Genomic DNA, 23,303 nt, shown 5'->3' on the forward strand with positions numbered 1-23,303 from the left:
ACAGAGGCTTATAAATTATGCTATATCACCTGTTGAAACATAGAAGAATCTTTGTTAGAATATTAAGTTGCAAAAAGCAGAATGCGAAAAAGTATGAGCATTGTGGTTTCAGATGAGTGCCATGTGCCTGCCTGTGCCAAAGGATAGCTCTTACCATGTGGAACGGGGCCGTTGTTTTCCTTATTTCAAGATTTTTTAAAGTTTCCTGGTTGCTTTCTTTTTCATTTAAAAAATGTATACTTTTCTGAATTAAAAAATAATCTTCTTTGTGCAAAAACCCAAACATTAAAGAAAAGTATAATGTACAAAGTGAAGTTTTCATTCCCTTACCCAAACTGTTCTGACTGATAAGGAGTTTGTGTGCATTCTTTCAGAGGAAATGTGTGTGTGTGTTTAAAGCAGAAATGGGGGGGGGGGAACAGAAATGGGATCTCGTATCATATATACACACACACATACATATAGTTTGGAAACTTACTTTTTTCACTTAAAGCTGTCTCTGGCTGTTTTTCCATGCCAGTATTCCCAGATCTCTATCACACAGATCTAACTGTTCTCTTTAAAGCTGGACCTTACTTCCATGGATACTGTGATTTGTTTCACTGGTTGCTATTGATGCACATTTGGACTAAGATCTTGCGTTGGTTTAAACCAGGAATTGGCTGTTTTTATTAATCAAGTGTTATTGGAACTCAGCCACACCCTTTTATTTACATGTCGTCTGTGGCTGCTTTCTCTCCACACAGGCAGAGTTGAGTCGTAGTGACAGGGTGTAGCTTGCAAAGCCAAAAATATTTACACTTAGAGAAAAGTTTGCTAACCCCTGGTCTAAACAGTGTTGCGGTGAATATCTTTCTTACATACTTCTTTGTGCATTTGTGCAAGAATTTCTGAAGGATACATTTCTAGTAGAGGAACAGCTGGATCAAAGGAGTAGATCCTGCCACATTACCCTTCCGAGGGTGTCACTGTGTTACACTTGTGCCTCTGGAGTAGGAGACTGTTTATTTCCGCCACACGCTCGACAGCATTCAGTGTGATCACTCTTTTTAATCATTGCCCATATAAGAAAAGGAACATATACTTTTTATTTTAAGTCCTGTTTCTTTAATTATTAATGTGGTAGAACATCTCATATGTTAATTTTGCATTAATATTTATTCTTCTATGAATTATCTTATTTCATTTCTCTAATTGTTGAGCTGTTTTTACATCAGAAGTGTGTTGAGGCACCGCTCTATTTTTTGCCTTAGGACATATGCTTACAGGGCAGAAACAAGGTACCTGGGAGCAGAGCTGAGGTCTAGATGGAAGGGGCTGCCGCTTAGAAACCATCCTTGACCTGCCTCCAGGACCACAGAATGTCTCCTAATATTTTCTGATCGTATCACTGGCTTGTTCTTTCTTCTTCCTTGCAGCTCAAGTGTTATATTTCTTGATTTAATACACATGCTCTTGAGCTCCTAGTGTGTGCCAGGCACATTGGAAATTCGCATTTAAAAAATAGGTCCTGCCCTCTGGGAGAGGAAAGTCCAGTGTGGGGGCAGACAAGCAAGTCGGCAGTGATTGTTCAGAAAGTAAAAATGTCACACAGGAGTCATGCCAATGATTATAGGCGCTTCGAGGGGGCCATGTTAATCTGTCTGAGAGATTCAGAGAGTGGTTTGAGAAGATTTAAAGGGCAGAGGGCTTTGCTGAAGGACCACATTCAGCAGGAGGAACAGCACCTGTGAAGGTGGGGGAAGTCAGAGAGCTCCAAGGAGCTAAGCCCTGCTGGAGCCGAGGACTTGTGAGAGGGGAGGTGGACGTGGGTCTGGCCACCCCTTGGACTTGCCATGTGCACAATCGATCCAACGTAAAATAACCTTTGCTCATTGGTTGTACTTACCTTGTGCCCTTTCATCCTCGGCAGCCCTGGGAGTTAGTGCTGTTATCATCTGCCCTTACTGAGAGGTTAACTGACTTGTCCAAAGTCACACAGCCCGTGAGTGGTAGAGCACGCATTTTTGTGCATGCCAGTGTATCCCTTTATTTACTCAGCTCATATTTCTGGAGTGTTTCTCTGTGCCTGGGACTTGCCCTGAGGAGCTGTCGGAGTAGGAGGAGGCAGCCCTACAAACAGGGACAAGCAGTGGCATGTGCACTGGGGCCCGTACCCTTGGACTGGGCTGGTGCCTCGTCGATGGCTTCTGGGCAGACTTGATAACAGCCACCCCACCCTCCTTCACCTCTGTGCTTACCACCGTCTTCACCTTCTGGTTGGAAGTTGGCAAAGGGACCTGAGACATCTTCCCTCCCCAGCAAGCACTCAGTTGTGAGGGGCTGATGGGAATTTGGTGTGGTAAGCTGGGCTCTGACTGGGTTTCTTGGGAAGACATTTTTCACAGGTGTGGGAACAGGGGGGCCTCCTGGCAGCACTGCCCTTGGAGCGAGTGTTTCTTCCTAATGGCCTCTCTCCTCTCCTCCCAGGCCTTCCTGGAACGGTACCTCAGCGCTGGGCCCACCCTGCAGTATGACAAGGAGCGCTGGCTCTCGACGCAGTGGAGACTCGTCAGTGATGAGGCTGTGACTAACGGATTACGGGATGGAATCGTGTTTGTCCTTAAGTGCTTGGACTTCAGCCTCGTGGTCAATGTGAAGAAAATTCCATTCATCGTACTCTCTGAAGAGTTCATAGACCCCAAATCTCACAAATTTGTGCTTCGCTTACAGTCTGAGACATCGGTTTAAAAGTTCTATATTTGTGGCTTTATTAAAGAAAAAAAAAGAATATATAAAGAGAAATATATGTATACCAGAGGGGCATCGTTTTTTATTATTCTTCTTTGCTGACTGAAACTGGCAGATGATAGACCAGTACCCTTTGACCATCTGCACTTTATTTGGAAGGAAGTGGGGGATGTCTGCTCTGGGAAGAAGTGACCCACGACGTCTGACTCTTGTGGATGGGACTTCTCGAGAAGCCGTTCCCTGGCGTTTCTGTGACAGCTGTAAACCAAAGCAGAGCTGGCGGTCCTTGGGAGCCTCGCCTTACAACAACTAGTCCCTGCCTTTCGTCCAGCACCACACGCTCCCATTGCTTCTGGTTGACCCACTCTTAATCTTCTAGGGGACACATCTTTCTTCTGTTTCAGGAAACTAGACACGACGTGTCCACATGTGGGTTTGTGTATGTAAGTGTCCAGTACCACATCGCCCGTGGGGGCCACGGGCCATTCGGGAAATGCCTGCCTTCATCTTTGTTCTTTGTTGCCTTAGGTTCTGCAAAGAAAGATCACAACAAAAAATGTGCACTATCAGTTTACAGCTCTTAATGATTTTATTTTCTTCCCAAAGAGAAAAATCCCCCTGCCCTGTTTCTGACCCTGCTTCCCTCCTGGCTTGAGCAGGTAGCCCTTTCCTAACCCTGTGATTGCCCACCCCTCTGCCCCCATCCCGCCCTCCCCAGCACGTGCCACACCCCCACCTGGCTGGCAGGCTGGCCAGGGAAGCCCAGCCATCAGAGCTGCCTGGGACCCAGCTCTGCACATGTGCCCTCGGGCTCTGTGCACGGCCTCTGCTGGGTCCCGGGATTGTTTGCATAGGGAAGTGTGGAATGCCCACGGGGTAGAACACAGGGAGAGTAAGCCACTAGAATGTCCCTTCTGGGCCGCACAGGGGCCCCTCTCCTCCCAGTTGTCATCCTCACTGCTCACACAGAGCAGGAGCGAGACTTACACTGTGACTGAGACTGGCGGGTTCAGCGTGGAGCCTCTGATTTCCCAGGGAGATCAGTTCTCGCAGAGCTTCATAGCAAGCTGCCCTGCCGAGGGAGACCCAAACAATACAGACCCGCTGCTGCAGCTGCCCACTCCCTGATGTCTCACCACCGTCACTGTGCAACTCACCTCCACCACTTGCTCCCAGATGGGGGCTTGTTCAGCCCCTGGTGGTGCAGTTACTTTAGTTGTTGGTAAAGTGAGAAGAAGGAATGGACAAGCTGCAGAGCTTGGGGAAAGGAAAGTGGGGAGCCAATCTTATGGTGCAGAGCACTCATCCGTGATCTGTTCCTTACTGCAGCTGGTTCTAGTGGGCTTTCCCCTGGCCTGGGGCAGCCCACGTGGCCGGGCTGTGGGTGGAGGAGCCATCCTGGCGGAGCCGGGCTCTGGGGAGCTCCTTATGGAGCCACATCCACACACCAGGCGGGCCGTCTGTGCCTCTGTTTGCCATCCTGTATCCGCGACAGACCCTTCCAAAGTATTCACTCTTACTTTTCCCAGGTATTTAGAGTAATCGGTTACCTTGCTTTAGGAAAGAATGACACTGTCCAAACGCTCTGCACCTGTGTGTTCACATGTACCCTTACTGACTTATGCATTCCTCAAGTGGTGCAGATTTGTCTGTCATTTTTTTATAATCAAAATTGGCTTTGGATGTTTGTAATACACCTGTACCTGCAAAAGTAAACAGCATTCTTGAATCAACAGGCTTCAGCTCAAAAGGAAGATGTGTTGGAAAAGAAGAAGGAGAAACAAGTCAGTTTGGCATGGAGCCAAGATGTTCTATTTAACTACATGGTTCTGTTTATGAAAAACACATACCATGTAACCATGGTGCTTTTGTTTTCTGTAGTTTTTGCCTTTAGGTCCCTTCAAACTGGACATTCCTTACGATGATATCTTTCTCAGGAAATATATTTTGGGAGATAGGGCAAGGGATGGTGGATGTGTATGAGACTTTGGCTGCATAAATGTTATAATGTCCCAGATAAATGTGTCAGAGACTGCTGCTTCAGGAACACAGCAGTTGGAAGTGCCATAAATAGTTCGTATAGTTCATATATAGAACATACAGTTCATAATGACACTGCTCGTCCACGTCTGGAAATCCTGTGCTTCCAGCCCTCTCTGACAGAAGGGGTTAAGTTGGATTCGTTGCTCTGGTGCGTGCATTCCCTGCAGGGTGAAGAAAGGTTTAAATTAAAGAATTTATTTTATCTCTACCCCTTTCCCTCTCTCCCAGTCTTTGCATAGGGGAATGTCAAACTTTATGAAATTATTGTTTCTGTTTTAAATTGAATATCGATTTTTTTACACTGACTTTGTATTGAGCCCTTTTTGAAAGAGTAACAAAATAAAATGCAGGATCTTTGTATAAAGCCTTTGCACTTTCAAACTCTTGATAGCTTGAGTTACCGGTGCAGTGGGAACAATGTAAATGACGTTTAAAAAATTTAAGGTTTCAGAAAGCTGCGTCACACGATTGAACACAATGCGTTTTTATTTCAGTTCTTGGAACCAAGAGGCTGTTCTTTTTAAAAGGGGTAAACAGTGCCCGAGGACTGGTAGAATATATGGTATGTCCACATCAGAGGAGACAGGATTTCATTTGCCTTAAATGTTTATAGATTTTCTATGACTTTCAACCTAAGTTATTAAAATGTGAACAGTAAATGTTACAGACTCGAAGAGCTTAATGAGGAGTGCATGTCTGAGATGGCTCCCTTCCCTGGTAAGGTTTTCGCCAGTGGATAACTTTCATTCTTAAGTGTGTCCTTTTGAAGATAATGACAGTTTTTAATCGCCCGTGAACTGAAGGTTAAAATTTAAAAAGTCTGCATTCTTAGAGTTGGAAGGAATTTTAAGGTTTTGTAGTTCATCCATCCGTCGCGTTGTCAGTTAAGTCAAAACGTGTAATACTTTCGCTGCAACTCACAAACCCCAGAGAAAAGGCTTGACCAGTTTTTTGCCCAACTGTCATCTCCCTTTCTCCCCCTCTGTCTTTCCTTTTCAAATCTACGGCCAGGACAAAGTCCGTACAGCTAATGGGTATATGTAGGTGGCGCGGGCACGTGTGTGTGCGTGTGTGTGCGTGTGTGGCATTGCAGCTTATTGCTGGAGCTTGGACCTCTTTGCTGGGGAGGTTGTGGCTGTGCTGGTGTGTGTTGGACAGGGCAGAGGTGCTCCTCTCTCCGCCATCCTTGGTGGTGGGCCAGGACTCTCCTTCTTGCGTCTCCTCTTCACTTTTGCGTGCATGCATCTAGATACGGCTGTAGCTCGGTGGCAAGCCGCGAGCTTGTTGGGCCCACAGAAATGGGTTACCCTGCCCCTCCTCACCCCCCACCCTTGGTGGGGAGAGTGTCCAGTCCCTCAGTGAAACCAACAAAACCGGGTCCCTGGCTTACTCTTTTCTATCTGGGCCCTGCTGTGTAAGGCTTCCTAAATGGAGTCGCTATTTGTGTGTGAGTATGTGTTTCTGTACGTGTGAGCATTTCTCCGAGTGTAGTTACCAGATGGACAGATGGACGGCAGGTTTATGTTCGACATCCGAACATCTGTGTTCTCTGTGGCAGATGGGTGTGTATCATCACATGACTTGCATGTGTGTTGATGTGGGTGAGTGTGAGCGTGTGTGTTTCCATGCATGCCCTATATTTGAGAGACTTCTTAACAGCACTCATCTTTGGGGAGGGTACTCTAAAGCCAGTTACCTCTCTCTCCCCTCCTTTATTCCCTTCCCTCAGTTCTACTGGCTTCTCCCCAGGAGTAAGTGGCTTTAGCACAGAAATGTCTTCTGGAGAGCCTGCTGTCCTGCAGGCAGGTCCATTAGACTCTTTCTTGCCTCAGGACCTTATAGCAAGAAACAGAAAGAAAGATCAAGTTCTGTGATAATTACTGCTCCAACTTCATCACCCTGGAAGCCTTAATCTGTATTTCTCAATATAATAAAAATTGAGCTTCATAAAAAGTAAGATTGATTACTAAAAGTAGCACAGAAATGTTAACAATATTTAAATAGTCCAGCAGACCCTGCGATTGTAAAGTGATGTAAAGTGCTTTATGGATCTTGTTACAAAAAAAATAAATCACTACTGTGAATTTACTACTATGTAACCTTGTGGTCATATTCCATTATAAATAAAATGAGCTGTTCTTAAGCCCATAGCACAGTTCTTGAATGGTGGTCAACGCGGTAGTGAATTGAGGTCGTTTAGACACTACGTCGAAATCGCTGTATTGAGTTTAACCAAGAGGATGCTCAGAAAATTATATTTTGGACCCATTTTTTGACAAAACATTTGGTCAAAGAAGGAAGAGAAGGGTACTAACACGTGTTTATCAGCTATTGTATGTTAGGTACTGTTCTAGAATGTGTATTCCTTTAGGGTAGTGGTTATCTCAATTTTTCAGGTGAGAAAAACGACGATCAGAGAGGGAGGGACTTGCCCAAGGTCTCATGGCCACTAAATGGGATTTCAAATCTAATGTGTGCTTCCAATCCCTCAGTCACTGTACCTTGAGGTATTCTCTAAATGATTTGGCATTTTGGGATGTGGAGGAGGGACCTGGGGACACTTAACCTTGAATCAGAGCCTGGAGCGAGGGGTTTGTCAGAGGTGGAATGGCTTATGTTTGTTCACTTTTGCTTTGCACCAGAGGTGTGGACCCAGGAGAAGCTTCTCCACCGTGCTGGCTGATTTCTTAGGATTTTCAATGGAAAGAACTTGAGAATCCCCCTTCCCCCAGGAAAACCAGTCTTGCCAGTGTTGCACAGACCCAATGCTGTTGTTCCTGGCACCCTCCCTTTGCTTTTGCCTCTCCCGTCCTCCACCCCCCACCCGCCTGGCTTGGGCAGGTGTGGACCTGGGGCAAGTGTGCACGTGGGGGAGGTGTGCAGGGACTGACCTGGCCCCCTCCTTAGCTGAGGAAGCTTCTTCCTGGTGCTTTGTCAACATTATCCCCAACCAACCGCTTCCCCTGGTTGGGGTGGGAGAGGAACAGCCCACAGGCCCTGCCTAGGGTCGTTTGGAACTGGAGTCCCAGTGTCCATCCCTGAGATCTGTGTTCTCCGCAAGCACTTTGCATCCCACTGTTTTTCCCCACATTTGCCCTCAGGAGTTTTAACAGAACAGACATAAACCAGGACTGAAAACACTATTTTCCTCTATTGCAGTGTCTGTAAGTTTGAGTTCGGTTGTGCATAGACTACCTTTTTCTCCCCTGCTGTTTGCTTTCAGCGGAGGACGGGAAAGGGGAGGTGCTGCTCACTAGGAATTACGACGGATTTCCAAAGGGTAGGTGAGAAATGTACAACTCCTGAATAGAATTAGATTTTAGGACCCTGAGTCCCTCTTACCAGGCCTGTCCCATTCCTACTTAGATAACCCAATTAGTTTTCTTTCACCTGTAAAATAAATCTCTTTAATGGGTTGTTTTAAAGTCTCCCCAGCACAACAGATTTCTCACACTTGTAGCAACACAGTGAACGGTTACTTCCAATATGGTGCTAAGAATCTATAATTCATGTCTCTCTCAGCTTGAAAACATCAGTGTTTTGTCCTTGTCTTAGTGGAATAAAAACACTCTTAAGCCTTGGGGAAAAATGTGACAACCCCCAGGGGTTGAGTGTCTTTGACACCTTTATTTTGAGTGTCTTTGATACTTCTTTTGGCACTGAAATAATATTTGGATAAATATATTTGAATGTACAGCTGTCTGGTTTTGTATTCGCTTATATTTATCTGAGCTTTCCCTTATGGCCGTGACCTTTCATTCAGAAGGAGCTCATCGTTTAGGAGGTTTTCACCCCGACAAAGCCCTCAGCCTAGGAAAGCTGCTGAGGACCAGAGACTGTTGCTCAGGGAATTACTGAGGGGACCTGGGCATCTGATGTGCAGGTGACAAGTCTAGTTCAATTCATGTTGTAGGGAATTTAGACAGTTACACATCATCGCCATCCCAGGGGCCAGGGGGAAAAATGTGGCAGTTGCTTTTCACTTGCCAGCACCCCTCAGTTACAGGAATATTCTCTTAGTGGTGTTCATCATTCTTAAAAAAAAAAAAAAAACATAGGAAAATCCAAACTTTGCTGATAATTCCGTGTTTTTATAAGGGATTCAGGGTAGGCTTTAAATAGCAAACTCCTCTGGGACCCCTAAATTATGACATGAGTAACCAAATTTGATTTCCAAGCAGCTGTTGATGAGCACAGCTTTTGCATTGTGTGAGACACCAGCGGAGATTGGGGCAGGGGATGCCGGATGCTGGCTCACTTGGGTGGAGCGTGTAACCTGCCTTGTGGTTGACCCTTCCTCAAAGATGCTAGAGAGAAGGCCAGAGAAGTCTGGGCCAGCACTTATTCAAGAAAAGTTTATTTGATAATCACTTTTGTGCTGAAAGAACTTTACATTCCTGGATTTATAATCCAGCATCAACCTGGAAAGTTCAGTGACAAAACCATCTGTCTCTACCTCATGTAGCCATAACCATCATGCAAAGATGTGGCCAAGTGTCTTTGGTGGTCTCTCTTGTTAGTTAATCCTGCACTTCGTAACCAGGAGGGGCAGTTTGTGACTATCAGCCTCTAGTCACAATCACTGTCTGTGCATGACAAGTCTGAGTGTGACTTTCTGCATAAACTGGGTGGTGGGCTCTATTGAGTCATTTCCAACATATGAAAAAAAGATGAATGAATGAATTACACTTGCAGCAACTGTCTGCACAGGCACATGTACATGCATTCCTAAGTGTCTGCTTGAAACGCCTTCTCCTTGGAACAGTAGTAACAGTGTTAGTGTCTATGAGGGACGTAGTGTACCTGGCGTCTAAGTTATTTTGTTCTTTTTTGGGTCCCCCATCCCAATTAACTGTAAAACATTTTACATGTTGCAATTTTTTATACTGTAAAACCTGGAAAGTAAACTGAAATCCCAAATCACTTCCTTTTTTCATGTGATTATTTCAATCTAAAAAGTTTTGCTCTTTACGGAACATTTTCACTCTTGCGTAACTTTGATGCCCTCTTAAAGATAACCTGTCAGGTTTCTCTGAAAACCAAGGCAATTATGATGATAAATTGAATGGGAAAGTAGGATTGCCATCGTAACAAAACTACGGGTTGCAATCATTTTACGGTTAAGAGAATGTTTTAAATGGATTACTGAAAATTAAATTCTTAGGCTCTAAAACTTGGAGGTGAAACAGGTCTTTCAAGTAAATCACCAAATGAAAAAAGATCTTTGAGTTAAGTAAAGAGAGAAAAGTGTGAGGCCCTGGATTTGTGAGTGGGGTGAATATTGGATCATTTTTGTGAGTGGCTACATAATTCAGTTTAAATTATTGACTTACTTTAGATAGGTCTATTTAAAGGGAACTTGATTATTTAACAAAGAAATGCTGGCCCTTGCCTTCTGCCATGCTCAGCTCTCCCTTACCTGTACAAAATGCTGAAGGCATACAATCAAATTCTCACTATTGCATGGATAAGAACCAGAGATAGCAACAGATTAGAACATATGCATTGTATAGCTTATTGATCAGCTCTGTTTCTCTGGGCCATCAGCCGAAATGTGCACAATTTATATCTGCACAAGCAAAGCCTACTAGAGAAAAGATTAAAGCTGGGTGCAGACATCAACCAAAGGCTACTCTCTTTTTCACTCATTACCTGTGATACAGCTACAGAATTGTGGACGAGTTTTGAGAATATCATATGATAAACTATCAGATTATGGAAGTGGGGTGTGGGTATCAGGATGGCACCAGATAAAGCACTGTCTGCTGGCCCAGTGCCGAGACAGGGCCCACCAGAGGCAGTGGGATGGGCAGAACCCCCGCTTACAGAGAGACTTGGTAATTCCCTAGTGGTGTCAACATGTCATGCAAACATCTTCTAGTTGTACAGGCTGATGTTGACATGGAGAATCAAAACTATGTTTGACTTTCAGGTGTATTCTCTGTATGGATATCTGAGTGTGTGTCTGCAGTTCTGAGAATTCGTAATACCTCAGAAAGTGATGATGCATTTGTAGAACTGACACAAAGTGCTTTAGACAGTTTTTCCTTTCTAGCATCCCGCTCAGCTCTCCCATCTCCCACTTACTTTTGTCTTTGTGGTCTGCATGTGGTAAAGTTGTAAGAATCTATTTACTGAATATTCCAATGAGCGAATGAATGAATGAGAATGTGACAGTACACTCAATGCTAAAACTACTGGCTATAACCTAATCATATATGATTATTTTAGGGGAATCGTTGGCATCTTGTGGGTGCATTAAGAATTCTGGTTGTCACTGCTCTAAAGAGTTCAGATTGATAAACTACCAGACTAATCTGAAAGAGGTCCTTAATTCACCTTGCAAACATTTGAGTGTGCACTTGCAGACTCAAATAAATGAACTGACATTTAGGTGGCTGTGGTCATTCCATTCCCAGAGAGTGGAGCCTGAGACTTCTGCCTTCATCCCTACACATCTTTGCTTCCCGTCACGATGGCTATATTTCCGGGGGACTTTGCTAGCTGGAGGAAAGAAAACATCTCCCACTGGAAACTTTCTCACTGAGCCGAGGAGATTTTGTGCTCCTATTTCTTTAGCAATTGGCTGCCCTAAGCAAATCTGAGCAGATGATACTGTGTTGCCAAGAACTTCTTAGGATAAGATTGACTTTTGATAATCACTAGCACATTCTTAATGGTACTAATAGCTGTTAAATTAGCTTTGCATAGGGCTCAGAGAGTATTTAGTCAAACAAGATTTATTAAGTACCTATCAGAACTTAGGCACTGAGGATAGAACAGAATCAGCCAAAGTCTTTTCCCTAAGGTTGCTTTCAGACTAACAGGAGGAGGAAGACATACACCTAAAAGTATAATAAATTGCAGGTTCTGTAAGAGAACTCTGCATGGGGTACGGTGAGGGCTCAGCAGAGGAGGCGGCCAATTTGCCTGAGGCATGACTGGAAAAGGGTCATAGAGTGTATCTTACCTTTCCTTAAAATAAGATAGCTGGGAGTTTTCCAGGCAGGCACAGATGGGGAAGGACAGGCATTCCAGTAGCTGGAACAGCATGAGCCAAAGCTTGGAGGTATTAAGCAGCCAGTCAGCTTCTCCAGCTTCAGGTTCTGACAATAGAAGGAGCAGGTGGTTGGGAGGCACACTGAGAGTTGAGGCTGATGAGAGACTGCTCACATAGACCTCCAGCATCCTGCAAAGGAAGTTGGCTTTGACCCCATGACAAAGCAAGACCTGACCCCCTAGCCTCCTAGCTCATTGCCAGTGGTGCTGTCTTGACTTCCACTAAAATAACAACTGGGTGCCATAGTCCCAAATGAGGCATTTGGATGCCATAATTCCAAGATGGAGGCTCCATGTATGCAGCGGGAATCACCCCAGCTGGTCCAGTGAGCCCAGACACCGCCAGCATCAGCACTGCTCGGGCTTTGCTTTCCTCCTACAGAGGAGAGACACTTCGAGGGCTTGTGGTTTACAAGATCCGCCCCGTTTCTCCTCCCTGAACTCACAGTCCAGAGCCTAAACTCAACATTTGGCAGTCAAAACCTTTCCATTCATAGCTTGCTCTTTGGCCTCTTGGTCTTTAAAAACAAAACTTTTTTTTAACACCTATCAGGAATACAGAGCCACTGAAGCATTTTAAGCTTGTGTGTGATGTGATCAGGTTTTCATTTGAGGAAGATCACTTGACTGCAGTGTCCAGGCTGGATTGGAGACAGGAGAGCAGTCGGAACCTTGCGGTAACAGGGCTGAGAGGTTGTAAAGCCTCAGTTACGCAGTAGGAGTGGGTGAAGAGAAGAGGACAGGACTTGCTCCCTGTTAGATGTGGGAGTGGGGACAACGAAATGGCTCTAAGATTTCTGGCTTGAACACTGTCAGAGGCAGATGCTTCTTCCGCACTCCTCTGCTTCTGTGAAGAAGGACCTTTTCCTAAATGCTGCTGGCTTCTTGCCCAGTCCTTCGCCCTGTCCTGAGATGGAGCTGTTACCTGATTAGTGGTCAACAGCCATTGTCCATGTTTCTTAGGGTGAAATTCTTAGGGTGAAGTTAGTGTGTGGGGGGAGGGGATCCAGTCCTTTTCTGTTTCCTCTCCATCCTTACCCACTGAGGGGCAATGGCCTGGTCATCTCTGCTCTTCTGATTTCCTGGGTGGCCTGCACTTGGAGGCAGGAAACTGGGAAGCCCACGCTAATCTCTAGTCTCCAAATTACTGCTTTTACATAATAATGGCAATATTTTGCACTGCTGACTTTGGACTAATTTCTCAGTTGGTTCAAATCTCAGTCAGGAAAAGAGGGCTACTTTTTAAGGGCACCCTTTTAAAGCCCTACAGCTAGGTTCATATGAGGTGCCTATGGGACATCCAGACGAAGCTGTCCAGGGGAGAGAATTGGAGCGAGGGGCCTGGCTCTCAGGAGAGGCCTGGCTGGAGACAGATGGCATCGGAAGCCACAGGCTGGATGAGACCACCCAGAGGAGTGGGAAGAGGGGTGGTTCCCAACCCCGGCTCATGTCAGTCCTCAGTGACTCTTTTTAAAATGCAGATGGTCAGGCCTCAGCTCTGGAGATGGTGTATTAGGAGGTCTGGGCTGGTGACAGGTGTCTGTGTTTTCTAAAATAAGCGTGAGTATGATTTGCAGGCTCACTGAGCAGAGTCGAGCAGCGCTGGTGAGAGTGAGAAATTCAAGGACAGAGCTGCAGACCCATCAGCACTTAGGGGGATGTAGATATCTGCATGTATTGGAGATTGTTGATCAAAAGCTATCAGATAATAACCTCTTTCTGGTTCTAAGTGATACAAACTAGGGCCTGGACAATACACAACCTTGCACAACCTTGTTACAGAAAAGACAAACTCATTTCAAGTTGAGATGATATTCTAAAGAAATACATTGAAAATGATGGTGCATTCTTGATAAGACCATGATTTTTTCCATAACTGGATGGCCATATCTTGCAGTTGTAGTTAGCCTACATTTCCAATACTGTTTAAAATTATGGGCTCCAGAATGAAAGGTGAAAAAGCATCTTGGCTTAAGCAGTGAAAAAGCATCATGGGAAATTCACTTGAGTCCATCGCCAGACATCGTCTGAGGAAAAGAAATGGAATTCTTTGATTGTTTAACTTAAGGAATTCAACTCAGTTTAAATCCTTGCTTTAAGTGTAGAAACGAGGTTCCATTTACACTCCTTTAAAGTGTTTGTGTGACTCTGGGAAAATTACTTGAGTTTCCTGTGCCTTAGTTTCCTCGTCTGTAAAATTGGGATAATAACAAGACCCATCTCATAAGACCTGTGTAAGGCTTCAGTGAGATAATACATGTGAAGCACATAGCATAGTGCTCCAGGCACGTACCAAACATTCAATAAATATCAGCTTACAAAGTTTTAGACCAATAACCAAACAGCACTGCTGCTTACGGATAAGACTAGCTGAACACTCAGTGCTTCTAGTCCAGGAGCACCGTGACATGATTTAAACTGCATATTACCCAGCCTCTGAGAACAAGGGGATTTTCCAGGGCTGGGAAATAGACCACTTTCATGACAGAGCACATTCCTTGACTGTGTGAAAGGCTAGCTTCAAAGATCGCTTTGAAAATTTACCGCCCAGAGAGCTTTTTTGAGGTGTGGTTGGGCCTGACTGGATGGCAACGTAGCCTAGCTTGGGAAGTGTCTGCCTTGTTTCGTAAGGGGGAGAAATAAAAATGAGGAGGTCTTATAAGCATCATTGTCCAACAGTGCTGATTAATCAATTATTCACCCATCAATGCAATAAATGATTATCTACTTTGTGCTGAGCAAAGTGCGAGGTCCTGAGGATATAAAGATAAATAAATTCCTTGTCTCTGAGGAGCCTACAATTTAGTGAAAGGACAGCCGTGCAAATATGTGTTACAATTTAAATAAGTGCAATGATTCGGGGTATACACCAAATGCCATGGGAGCAGAGAGGAAAGGGGCCTCCTTGGGTCACCCAGGCCATTGGATAGATGGTGATATTACTCATCCAAACTGGGACTCCATGAAGAAGAGGAGGAGAGTTTATGGGAGAAGGTAATAGTTTGGGTTTTGTTATGTTGTTTGAAGTGCTTGTGCAACACCCAAACCAGGATGTCCAGAAGCAGCTGAATGAGTGAGTATAAAACTAAAGAAAGTGGTGAAGGTTAGAGACCCAGTCTTGGAGGTCATTAGCACCTAGGTGGTAGCTGATGAGCCTGGGTAATGGCACCTTGGAAGAATGTTAGAGTTGAGAGAGACTGTGAAACACTAACAGCTAAAGGGCAGGCTGAGGAAGAGAGGCCAGAAAGGAAAACGGAGCAGGAACAGAGAGGTAGAATGGGAGCCGAGAGAGAACGAGCAGCATGAGAAAAGTCAAGAGAGGATTTTCAAGATAGTCTCATATTTTCAAAACAGGACTTTAATGACAGCGTTAGTTAGCTACTACTCCACAAAAGGACTGCCCTATTTTCAAGGAATTTGCAATGTCTTACACGTGTTAAAAGATGGAGAAAATAAATTAGAACGTTATAATGCACACTTAACACTAAAACTGCCGAGCACAAAATAACTTTTAAATAGTTTGAAAGGCACTTGGGGATGTCTTCAGTGCCTCAGGCATCATTACGAACACTCATTACTGTTGTCCTGCTCAACTGTGGGAGTGCTGATGAATGGAGAGTTAACTGACCTCTGCGTAAACCAACCTTTCCTCTAAATGGGAAGGCTCGCTAGCAGCGACAGAGAAGGGGTGTCCAGATCCCGGTTCAGGCCGGGACACCAGCTGACACAATCAGAGACATGAAGCCATCAGAAATAATTAAAAACCTTTAATCCTTCCAGTTCCCTCCACCCCCATGTATATGCAAGACTTGTCACCAAGAGGGAAGTTCAGAGAGCAGATCAAGCTCCCATCCCAGTATCCTAATGTACTACAAATGATGGTGACATCTGTACACATGTGTTTCAAGGCCTCTCAGTAGCCATCCAAGGCTTAGATCTGAGTTCATAATAGTCTGACCTACACTTAAAATGATACATTTAATAGAGCCAAAAGAAGCAGATTTATAAACTTGTTTCTAAGGCTGAGCCTTCCCTAAGAGAGAGCCTCTTATCTAAAGGAGGGATCCTAACTGATGTTCTAGGCTTGGGGGCTAAATGGATTGATTGTGTGTCTTCCCTGGGCTCTGATTATAAGGTCACTCCATGCTAGTGAGTTAGCAAGCTGTCAATTCTGTTACGGTCATGGTCAAAGACAACAAGTAAACTTGAGTAGAGGCGTTAGGGGCGTTTTCTCCCCAGACTGCCAGATACCACACTGCCATGACCGCTGATGGTCCGGCAAAGAACAAGAGCTGTTTCATGACAATCAAGACAGTCAACATGGGAATAATTCCCCCCACTTGTCTTTGCTGAGTGGAATTGCAGGATTTAGAAAGGCATTTGCTGAACTGCACATCTCCTGATGAGAAGGGAGTGGGAAAAGAGAGGTTGGAAAAGGGAAAGGAGCTGGCTGGGCGTGGGCCAAGGCTGCCTGCTGCCACCTTGTGCTGTCTATAAGGTAGTGGGTATCTGTGATTTTGTTTTCAACAAAATCATTTGGAGTTGGGGCTATTCATCATCATCATCACTGTCATCATTATCTTCTTCATCAGAATTATCATCATCATCATCATTGTCATCATCATCGTCATCATCTTCATCTTCATTGTCATCATCTTCAGTGTTTATCTTCCCAGAAAGCACATCCTCAATCCAGTCTTCCAGCTCCTCAGCTGTGGGCAGGTCATCATCATCTGGAATCTCCATCCAGACACTGTCAGCCTGCAATGAGGGACAGAATGAGCGAATGAATGAATTCATGAAGGAGGAGCCAGACCAGAGGGTGCTGAGTAGCTGTGCTGAGTGGGCCCCAGGTTACTTACAGTTAATAGGAATGTGTGCACATTGTTAAAAGGAAATCCCTACCTGCAGAATGGTATGTAGAGTAGCCTGTTTGTGCAGCATAAAAGAAAATGTATATTCCATTGTGTGTGTGTGTGTATATGTATATACACATATTCCATTGTGAGTGTGTGTGTGTGTGTATATATAGCCAGTTAACAATGCTCTTTTACCCTGTTGGTAGACGTTGAATCACCTGGAGGATTCTACATTTATTTTGTAAACTACTTCTTAAATTTATAACAACAATAATAATTAATAATAATAATAATAATAGTGATTTTTAAAGTTTTTTCAAGTTAAAACATTTTAAAACAGAACAGTAGGATATAAGGTAAAAAAGCAAAAGTATTTCCCACTGCTCTGACCCATCTCTAGTCCCGTTCCCTGAGGGAGCCATTGGTGGTAGTTTCATGGCTATCCTACCAGAAACTTCATATATATATTTCCACACAATGGTGATTGCCTGCATGGGCTTCCGGGTCACAGTTGCCCCATCACCTGTGCAATGGCAACTCCAGGTGTGGGTTCCCTTGTGTAAAGAGACTTTCTTGTTGGGCTTTGGGGTAAAATAACAGGAGTGTTTAATTGGGTGAAAAGTTCCAAATAGTCAATGAACCAGGTTGGGGTGGCCCCATAAGCAAGGAAATATACCCATGGAAGAAAGCCATGAAACCATAGGTTGGACTTGGCTCAGAGACTAGGATTGGGCCACACTGGCATGTTTCCTGAGCTCGGGCAGGATGAAGGGTCCTGCTCATTTCCCGAGGGGCTGGCTGCCTCAATCTCACAGTGTGGGCTGCATGGCAGCAAACAGGGCAGGCTGAGGGTGCCTGAGAAAGCTTTCATGGGGTGTACTCACATCTGTCACATTCACCACCCCAATCTGTGGCTTGAATAGGTCAATCTTGAAAGTCTTTTCCCAATAGGCAACAAGCTGTAGCAACAAAAATTAAAATGAGACAGCAGGCAGAAGGCACTCCCTGTTAAAGCCACTTTTTGTGGCTGGACCCACCTGCCATCCCATCAGAGTAATTAGGTCACCATTGGTTAAAGGTTTCCAAAACAGCTGTGGACACTGAACAAATTGAAGACTTGGCCCCAGCCCTCAAACACTTTAAATAAGCACTAAAAAAAAAAAAAAAAGATGTCATAACACTAACTATGAAAACAGGTGCTATGAAAGCTTCTCCAGCTGTAAGGAAGAATATTACAGAGATGGTCCAAAGTTGATTCCCAAATTACTTGTGGCTCTTTTATAGTTTATGTGTGGTGAAAGAGCCATTTCCCTCTACCTCTCCTTCAACGTCCAATTTAAAAATCCCTTACCTTGCACCACTCTGCTACATGAGACGGCTGGGAAAGCAGCGATGTGCCATACACTGGCATACAAGGAAGAAGACGGCTTCTTCACTCAGCCAGGCTTGGGCTCCCTGTGGACTAATCTCTGACTTGGGAAGGACTAAAGGAGTAAGGGGCCACAGGGCTAAGAAAATGGAGATGTTCAGTGGTAGAAATTCTCCCAAGCAAATATATGGCCTGATGGAGACTGGGGATAGTCAGGAACCTGGAAATCAGAACAGTCTCCTTTGCAAAAACCAAGGCAATCATATAGAACAGGTCAGGAGAATTGCAGACCATCTGCAAGCTTGCATAACAAAACAGTCCAGATAAATCAGAAATATAACCAGACAGAGGCTAACTAAACACTACTGTATATAGGGTCTTAAGGCCAAACTTTGTTATTGTTACCCAGAATTACGACATTGGCCTCAGGGGTCATGGAAATCTCTGCCTTTGATTCACTCACCCTGCATGTAGGATTGGGTTTCAGGACCCTTGAGTTCACTAAAACCCCTAAATTTTGTCTATTGAATCATGGTATGATCAGTAGTGACCTAGGCAACAAATGATAATTCCTGGAAGAAGATAGAGTTATCATTTATAACCTAATGATAACTCAATTTGTACTGATTACCAGCAGTTAGCTCAATCTAAAGTCTACTGACTAATAGACAAAGCCTTGATGTCACATAGACCCGAGTGGGAATATCACATCCACCACTTACTAACTTTAAACTCTCCAGCTGCCATTCTTTTCACCTGTAAGACAGGGGTTATAATAGAACCTGCTTCATAGGGTTGTTGAGAGGATGAGATGGGACAATGCATGTAAAGAACTTCCTACAGTTCCAGGCATGCAGTAGAGTATATTAGCTGCATTCATTATCATTACCACTGGGCCCAGGTATTGTACAAATTCTGTTTATTCTCTTTAATACTTAGCACAATCAAAGCTTTCTGGCCATTGATCACTGACACTAGCAAGAGTTTGGACTTTGAGGTTCTTGCACATTCAACATGTGCTAGATACTATGCCAGGACCTGGGAGAACGCGATGAACAAGAGAGAGTCTCTGCCCTCCAAGAGGTTGCTCCTTCTCTCCACGAAGTTCTTAACTCTACACAAAATGTTCATGTCTGGTTTTTATCACTTAGTAACTCAGGTTGCCTCAGAATGGTGGTCCTTACCCAGAACATGAAAGAGGTTCTAGCCAGTGTAGTAGTGGGATGAGGAGCAGCTATGGAGCTGCTGGCAGAAGAATTTCACCCAGCTCGCTTGAGTGGGCCCCTCAAAGGGGTTCCTGGTCTCCAGGGAGTGAGGACGATAAGTCTAACCATGTCAGTGTCGGCACCAGGCCTGCAATTCAGTGTTGCCCCTGTGGCCGAGATCTCCTACACTGGATGGGGGTAGCCACTGTGTTTCTGCAAGTGCACATCCTCCTTCATGCTTCAGGATCTCACGCCAAACCTAAACATGAGACTGTGAAGGTGACCAAGGATGGTGCCCTGGTCCAAGCCACTCACCAAAGGAAAGTCATCCGGGTCAATCCATACGATGCTCAGGTCAGGGTTGTCGGTATTGTCCCGGGCAACCTGTTTCAGGATCTCCAGGAACTCGTAGCCATCTGAAGTAGGATGCAAGAAGGTTGAGTAACCCTGGCACATACACAGCTTCTAACATGGAGAGCAGAGTGTGGTTTTTCCATGAGGGTTTCTTAGGCCATTTGGTGCATACCCTCAATTACGGGATTATTCTACAAAACGAGTCAGATGAGAACTCCAGCTACAAAGCAGCATATTCAAAGGAAACAATAAAAATTTGAATAAAGAAAAATTCAAAGTTCATAGGAAGTGGCTGGTTCTTAACTGAAAGCCAAGCTCCATTTACTAGTCTGCATGTGAAAACTGGGCAGCCTTGAGTCAGAAGGCGCAATCCCAGAACAGAGGGACTCCTGTCTGGTTCTCAGAGCTCTGTGCCATCTCTTGAAATTTCTCAATCATCTCAGAGTTCTGTGGACCAAGAACATTGAAGCTTGGACCCTTAGTTTTCTACAACCTGGAATTCCTAAAATCTTCAAACTGAGTGAGCTTCTGATTTACAGTTGGTTTCATAGCTTTGAGATGGTTAATGGGGTTTCCCTCCCTCCCTCCTCATTTCCTCGTTTGCTCTGCCCTCCCCCTATTCAGTCAGCAGCATTCATTGCCCCCAGGGGAGGGATGATTCATGAGAAAAACAGAGACAAGCCTTGCGAGCTTCAAGAACATTTTTTTTAGCTTTAAAAGCCTAAGCCTTTAAGGACTAGGAGAATAAAATTTATGCCATAAACAAGAATTTTGAAAGAATGTTTAGTAAGAGACAGCATACCCTAAAGCCTCAGCATCCCCACCCCACTCCCCACCAGAAACAAAGAGTTTAGATTCTGAAGAGTCTCTGGAACTAAGCTCTGTGCCTGTGTGTGTTTGTGTACGCGTGCGTGTGCACGGATGCAAGCCTATGTGTCCACACACAAAAACTCCCCAGCTTCAGAGAATCCCAGAGCATGGGGGACCCATGCCTCGTTTCAGAATGAAGCTCAGGAAAATGGAAAGACTCCAGAATCTCCTGGAAAACCCCCTAGGGCAGGATCACTAGGGCAGAAAAATTGTCAGGCGGTCCCGCCGAGTTCTCTGTGGTTCTGAGGACCACGGACGCCGCTGAGAGGGCAGGCAGATCTGAAGAAGTCCTGCAGCTGGAATGGGGAGACCAATGGCGACCTGCTTGGAACAAGGACTAGAGGCCAGACAGAATGACAGACTTCTCTGCAGATGCCAGAGTGGATAGGTGACAACGATGATGACCTTGACCAGATGTGCACTCCATTGTCTATGCCCAGGAAACCACAAGACAATGGACCCCTAGGGATGGTGGAGTAAGAGTGCGGGGTCCATTAATTGTCAGACCCAGTTTCTACCATCCACTGGTAAAATTTCAGTTCAGCTCTAGAAAATAAAGTTATATTTCTTGCATAGCTGAATTTGTGGCCTGAATTGTTTACCTTCCATACAAGAAACTCACCGACTGCTTAGGAATTCAGTATGGCTACTGCCCTTTCTTTGCAGAGTCGGGAGGGTGGGCCCAGCCAATGTGAGCCTCTTTCTGTGGCCTCTGTTTAGCAAGCCCCTCCTCTCTTCAGGCACTCAAGCCTTTGTTCAGCTATTTGAAGCCTCTTAGCAAAGGTTTTTCTCTGCACCTCCTCATCTCTAATCCATTCCAGACAAATGCATACTATTAGCAGTGCTTTGAGTGGGTGTACTCGCTTTAAATGTTGCTAACTCAGAAGATTCACACGCGGCCCCCTCGGGCCTTGTTACCTGGAAAGCCCAGCTATTGCTAGTGGAGAAGAGGGTCTTCAGGCCCTACAGCCCCTTCCTGCAGAGATGCAGTCCGCTGGGTGATTTTTCCATCTATGCTTTGAATTATATCGCAAATTAGATTGTATCACAGACACCTGAGATCAACAGGGCCATGTGCTTTAGAGTTGTGGGGTTGAGTTGGGGTAGAGTTGGGCTTGGGCAATACTACTCCTGCTGCCTGTAGGTGTGACTCAGAAGGTCAAGGCCCTCCAGAGTGCCCTCGGCTGCTGCTATCTGGACACTATGGATGCCCCTCCTCTGGGCATGTTGCCGTGTCACGGGATAGGGAACTATGGTGCCACCTGGGTTATCTGGGGGTTTATGTATCATCCTAGACACACCACAAGGGGGAATTCTTCCAAAACTCCTTCAGTGACTACTTTGAGCAGCTGAGAAGAAAGGGATATGATAAATGAGGAGAGGTTGCCAGTACTCTGGAAGATGAGAATCAAATTTAAAAGCGACTTTGACAAATCACAAATTCACAAAGAGGATGAAATTCAGTAACACCGACCCAAATTCAAGTAGAAAGTAAACTTGAGGTGCAAAAGACCCGCTCACCCAAAGGGTAGGGAGGAACTGTCCCAGCCGGGGTGTTGTAGAGGGATAAGATCTGCCATCAGAACCACAAGTCGAACACATGAGACAGCCCCGTTGCTTTCCGACGGGATTTATAACAAGAAAAGTACGTACAGGAATCTTTTCTAGTCTACATTCTAGAGCGAGTTTAGAGATAAAGAGAATAAGACTGAGGAATAAAAATTGGGTTCTGTAAGAAAAATCAAACAGACTGGAGTTTTTACATATACAAGAGAAGTCAAAATTGTGGCTTAATGCCTATTTTTAAGAATACAAAAGGTTTTTTTGTTTATGGAAGAACAAGGAAAGCTCAAAACATGCACAGAATAAATTAATAGATGAGGTTAACGTTAAAGCCAGAGAAGCTTCATCGAGATTCAAGGACAGATTTTGACTCTCAGGATGATGAATTCTGTGATGGGCATAATCCTTCTGTGTCCCTGGATCTTTTCAAGAACAGAACAGAGCCGGTTCTTCAGGGAGGCAGCCCAGCATGATGCCTAAATACACAGAAACTGGGGCCAAATGACCTTGGTCCAAATCCTGGTTCTGCTGTTTAGAGTGTGACTTAGGAAGAGTTATTTAAAGTCTTGGCTTCTCATCTGTAAAGTGGGGATGATGGTAACAACAGTGCCTACCTCATAGAATGGCTGTGAGTTAAATGGTTAGTATTTCTAAAGCACTGAGATGGTACTTGATACACAGTAAGGTTTACCCATTATTCTTCCTAGATGATCTGACGTTATTCTGCCTGAAAACCAGGAACCTGGCCCCATTCGTCTGTTCATTCCATGCGTATGTATCAAGTGCAATGATCTGGCACAAGGGGTGGGTTAGATACAATCTTGGCTCCATGTGGTAAAGAAGACATGCTCGCAGGAAGTTACGCCAGGAGATAGTATGTCACGGGCTGGCTCCTTCTGGCCCGTTACTGATTTAGTGGCTGAAGGTTTCAGGAGTGGCTGTGCCAACTGGTGTGACACTGAGAAGAACCTGCCTCAATGTATCGGTTAGAGCAAGGTTTAATTCCCTTGTTTGAAAGTCATTGAGCTAACTTGAATATTCCTCACAAGCCCCATCTGTTCTCCCCACTTTATTCCCCAGCCTTGAAGCAGACCTGTTGGAATGGATTCTCGTTCATCTGGGAAAGCTGAATTAAGGCAGCTACACTGGTCTTGCATGTATGCAGTTGCTAAAATTGTAAGTTACAAGTTCCATTTCCTCTTAGGGAGAGCTTCTGTTTCTTTTTAAAACTGGCAGGTGTTCTGGAAAACG

The 23,303-nt window shown here is 44.8% G+C and overlaps 2 protein-coding genes across 4 annotated transcripts in view; one reads left to right on the forward strand and one right to left on the reverse strand.

Annotated features, from left to right (window-relative positions):
• VANGL1 (VANGL planar cell polarity protein 1) overlaps positions 1-5,137 on the forward strand; it is a 48,369-nt gene extending 43,232 nt beyond the window's left edge. For all 3 annotated transcript variants that reach the window (XM_044749013.2, XM_044749011.2, XM_070487128.1), the window contains one exon: positions 2,470-5,137. In XM_044749013.2, coding sequence (XP_044604948.1) covers positions 2,470-2,730 — 261 coding nt within the window. In that variant the 3' untranslated portion in view covers positions 2,731-5,137. The remainder of the gene's footprint in view (positions 1-2,469) is intronic.
• A 10,032-nt stretch (positions 5,138-15,169) lies between these two features.
• The window catches only part of CASQ2 (calsequestrin 2), a 63,505-nt gene continuing 55,371 nt past the window's right edge, over positions 15,170-23,303 (reverse strand). Inside the window, exons 9-11 of the mRNA XM_014848251.3 lie at positions 19,581-19,681; positions 17,576-17,650; positions 15,170-16,593 (exon numbers count right to left, since the gene is read on the reverse strand). Of these exons, the coding sequence (XP_014703737.1) occupies positions 16,381-16,593; positions 17,576-17,650; positions 19,581-19,681 (389 nt within the window). The 3' untranslated portion in view covers positions 15,170-16,380. The remainder of the gene's footprint in view (positions 16,594-17,575; positions 17,651-19,580; positions 19,682-23,303) is intronic.

The sequence above is a fragment of the Equus asinus genome, chromosome 16, assembly GCF_041296235.1.
Source record: "Equus asinus isolate D_3611 breed Donkey chromosome 16, EquAss-T2T_v2, whole genome shotgun sequence".
Taxonomy (NCBI): domain Eukaryota; kingdom Metazoa; phylum Chordata; class Mammalia; order Perissodactyla; family Equidae; genus Equus; species Equus asinus.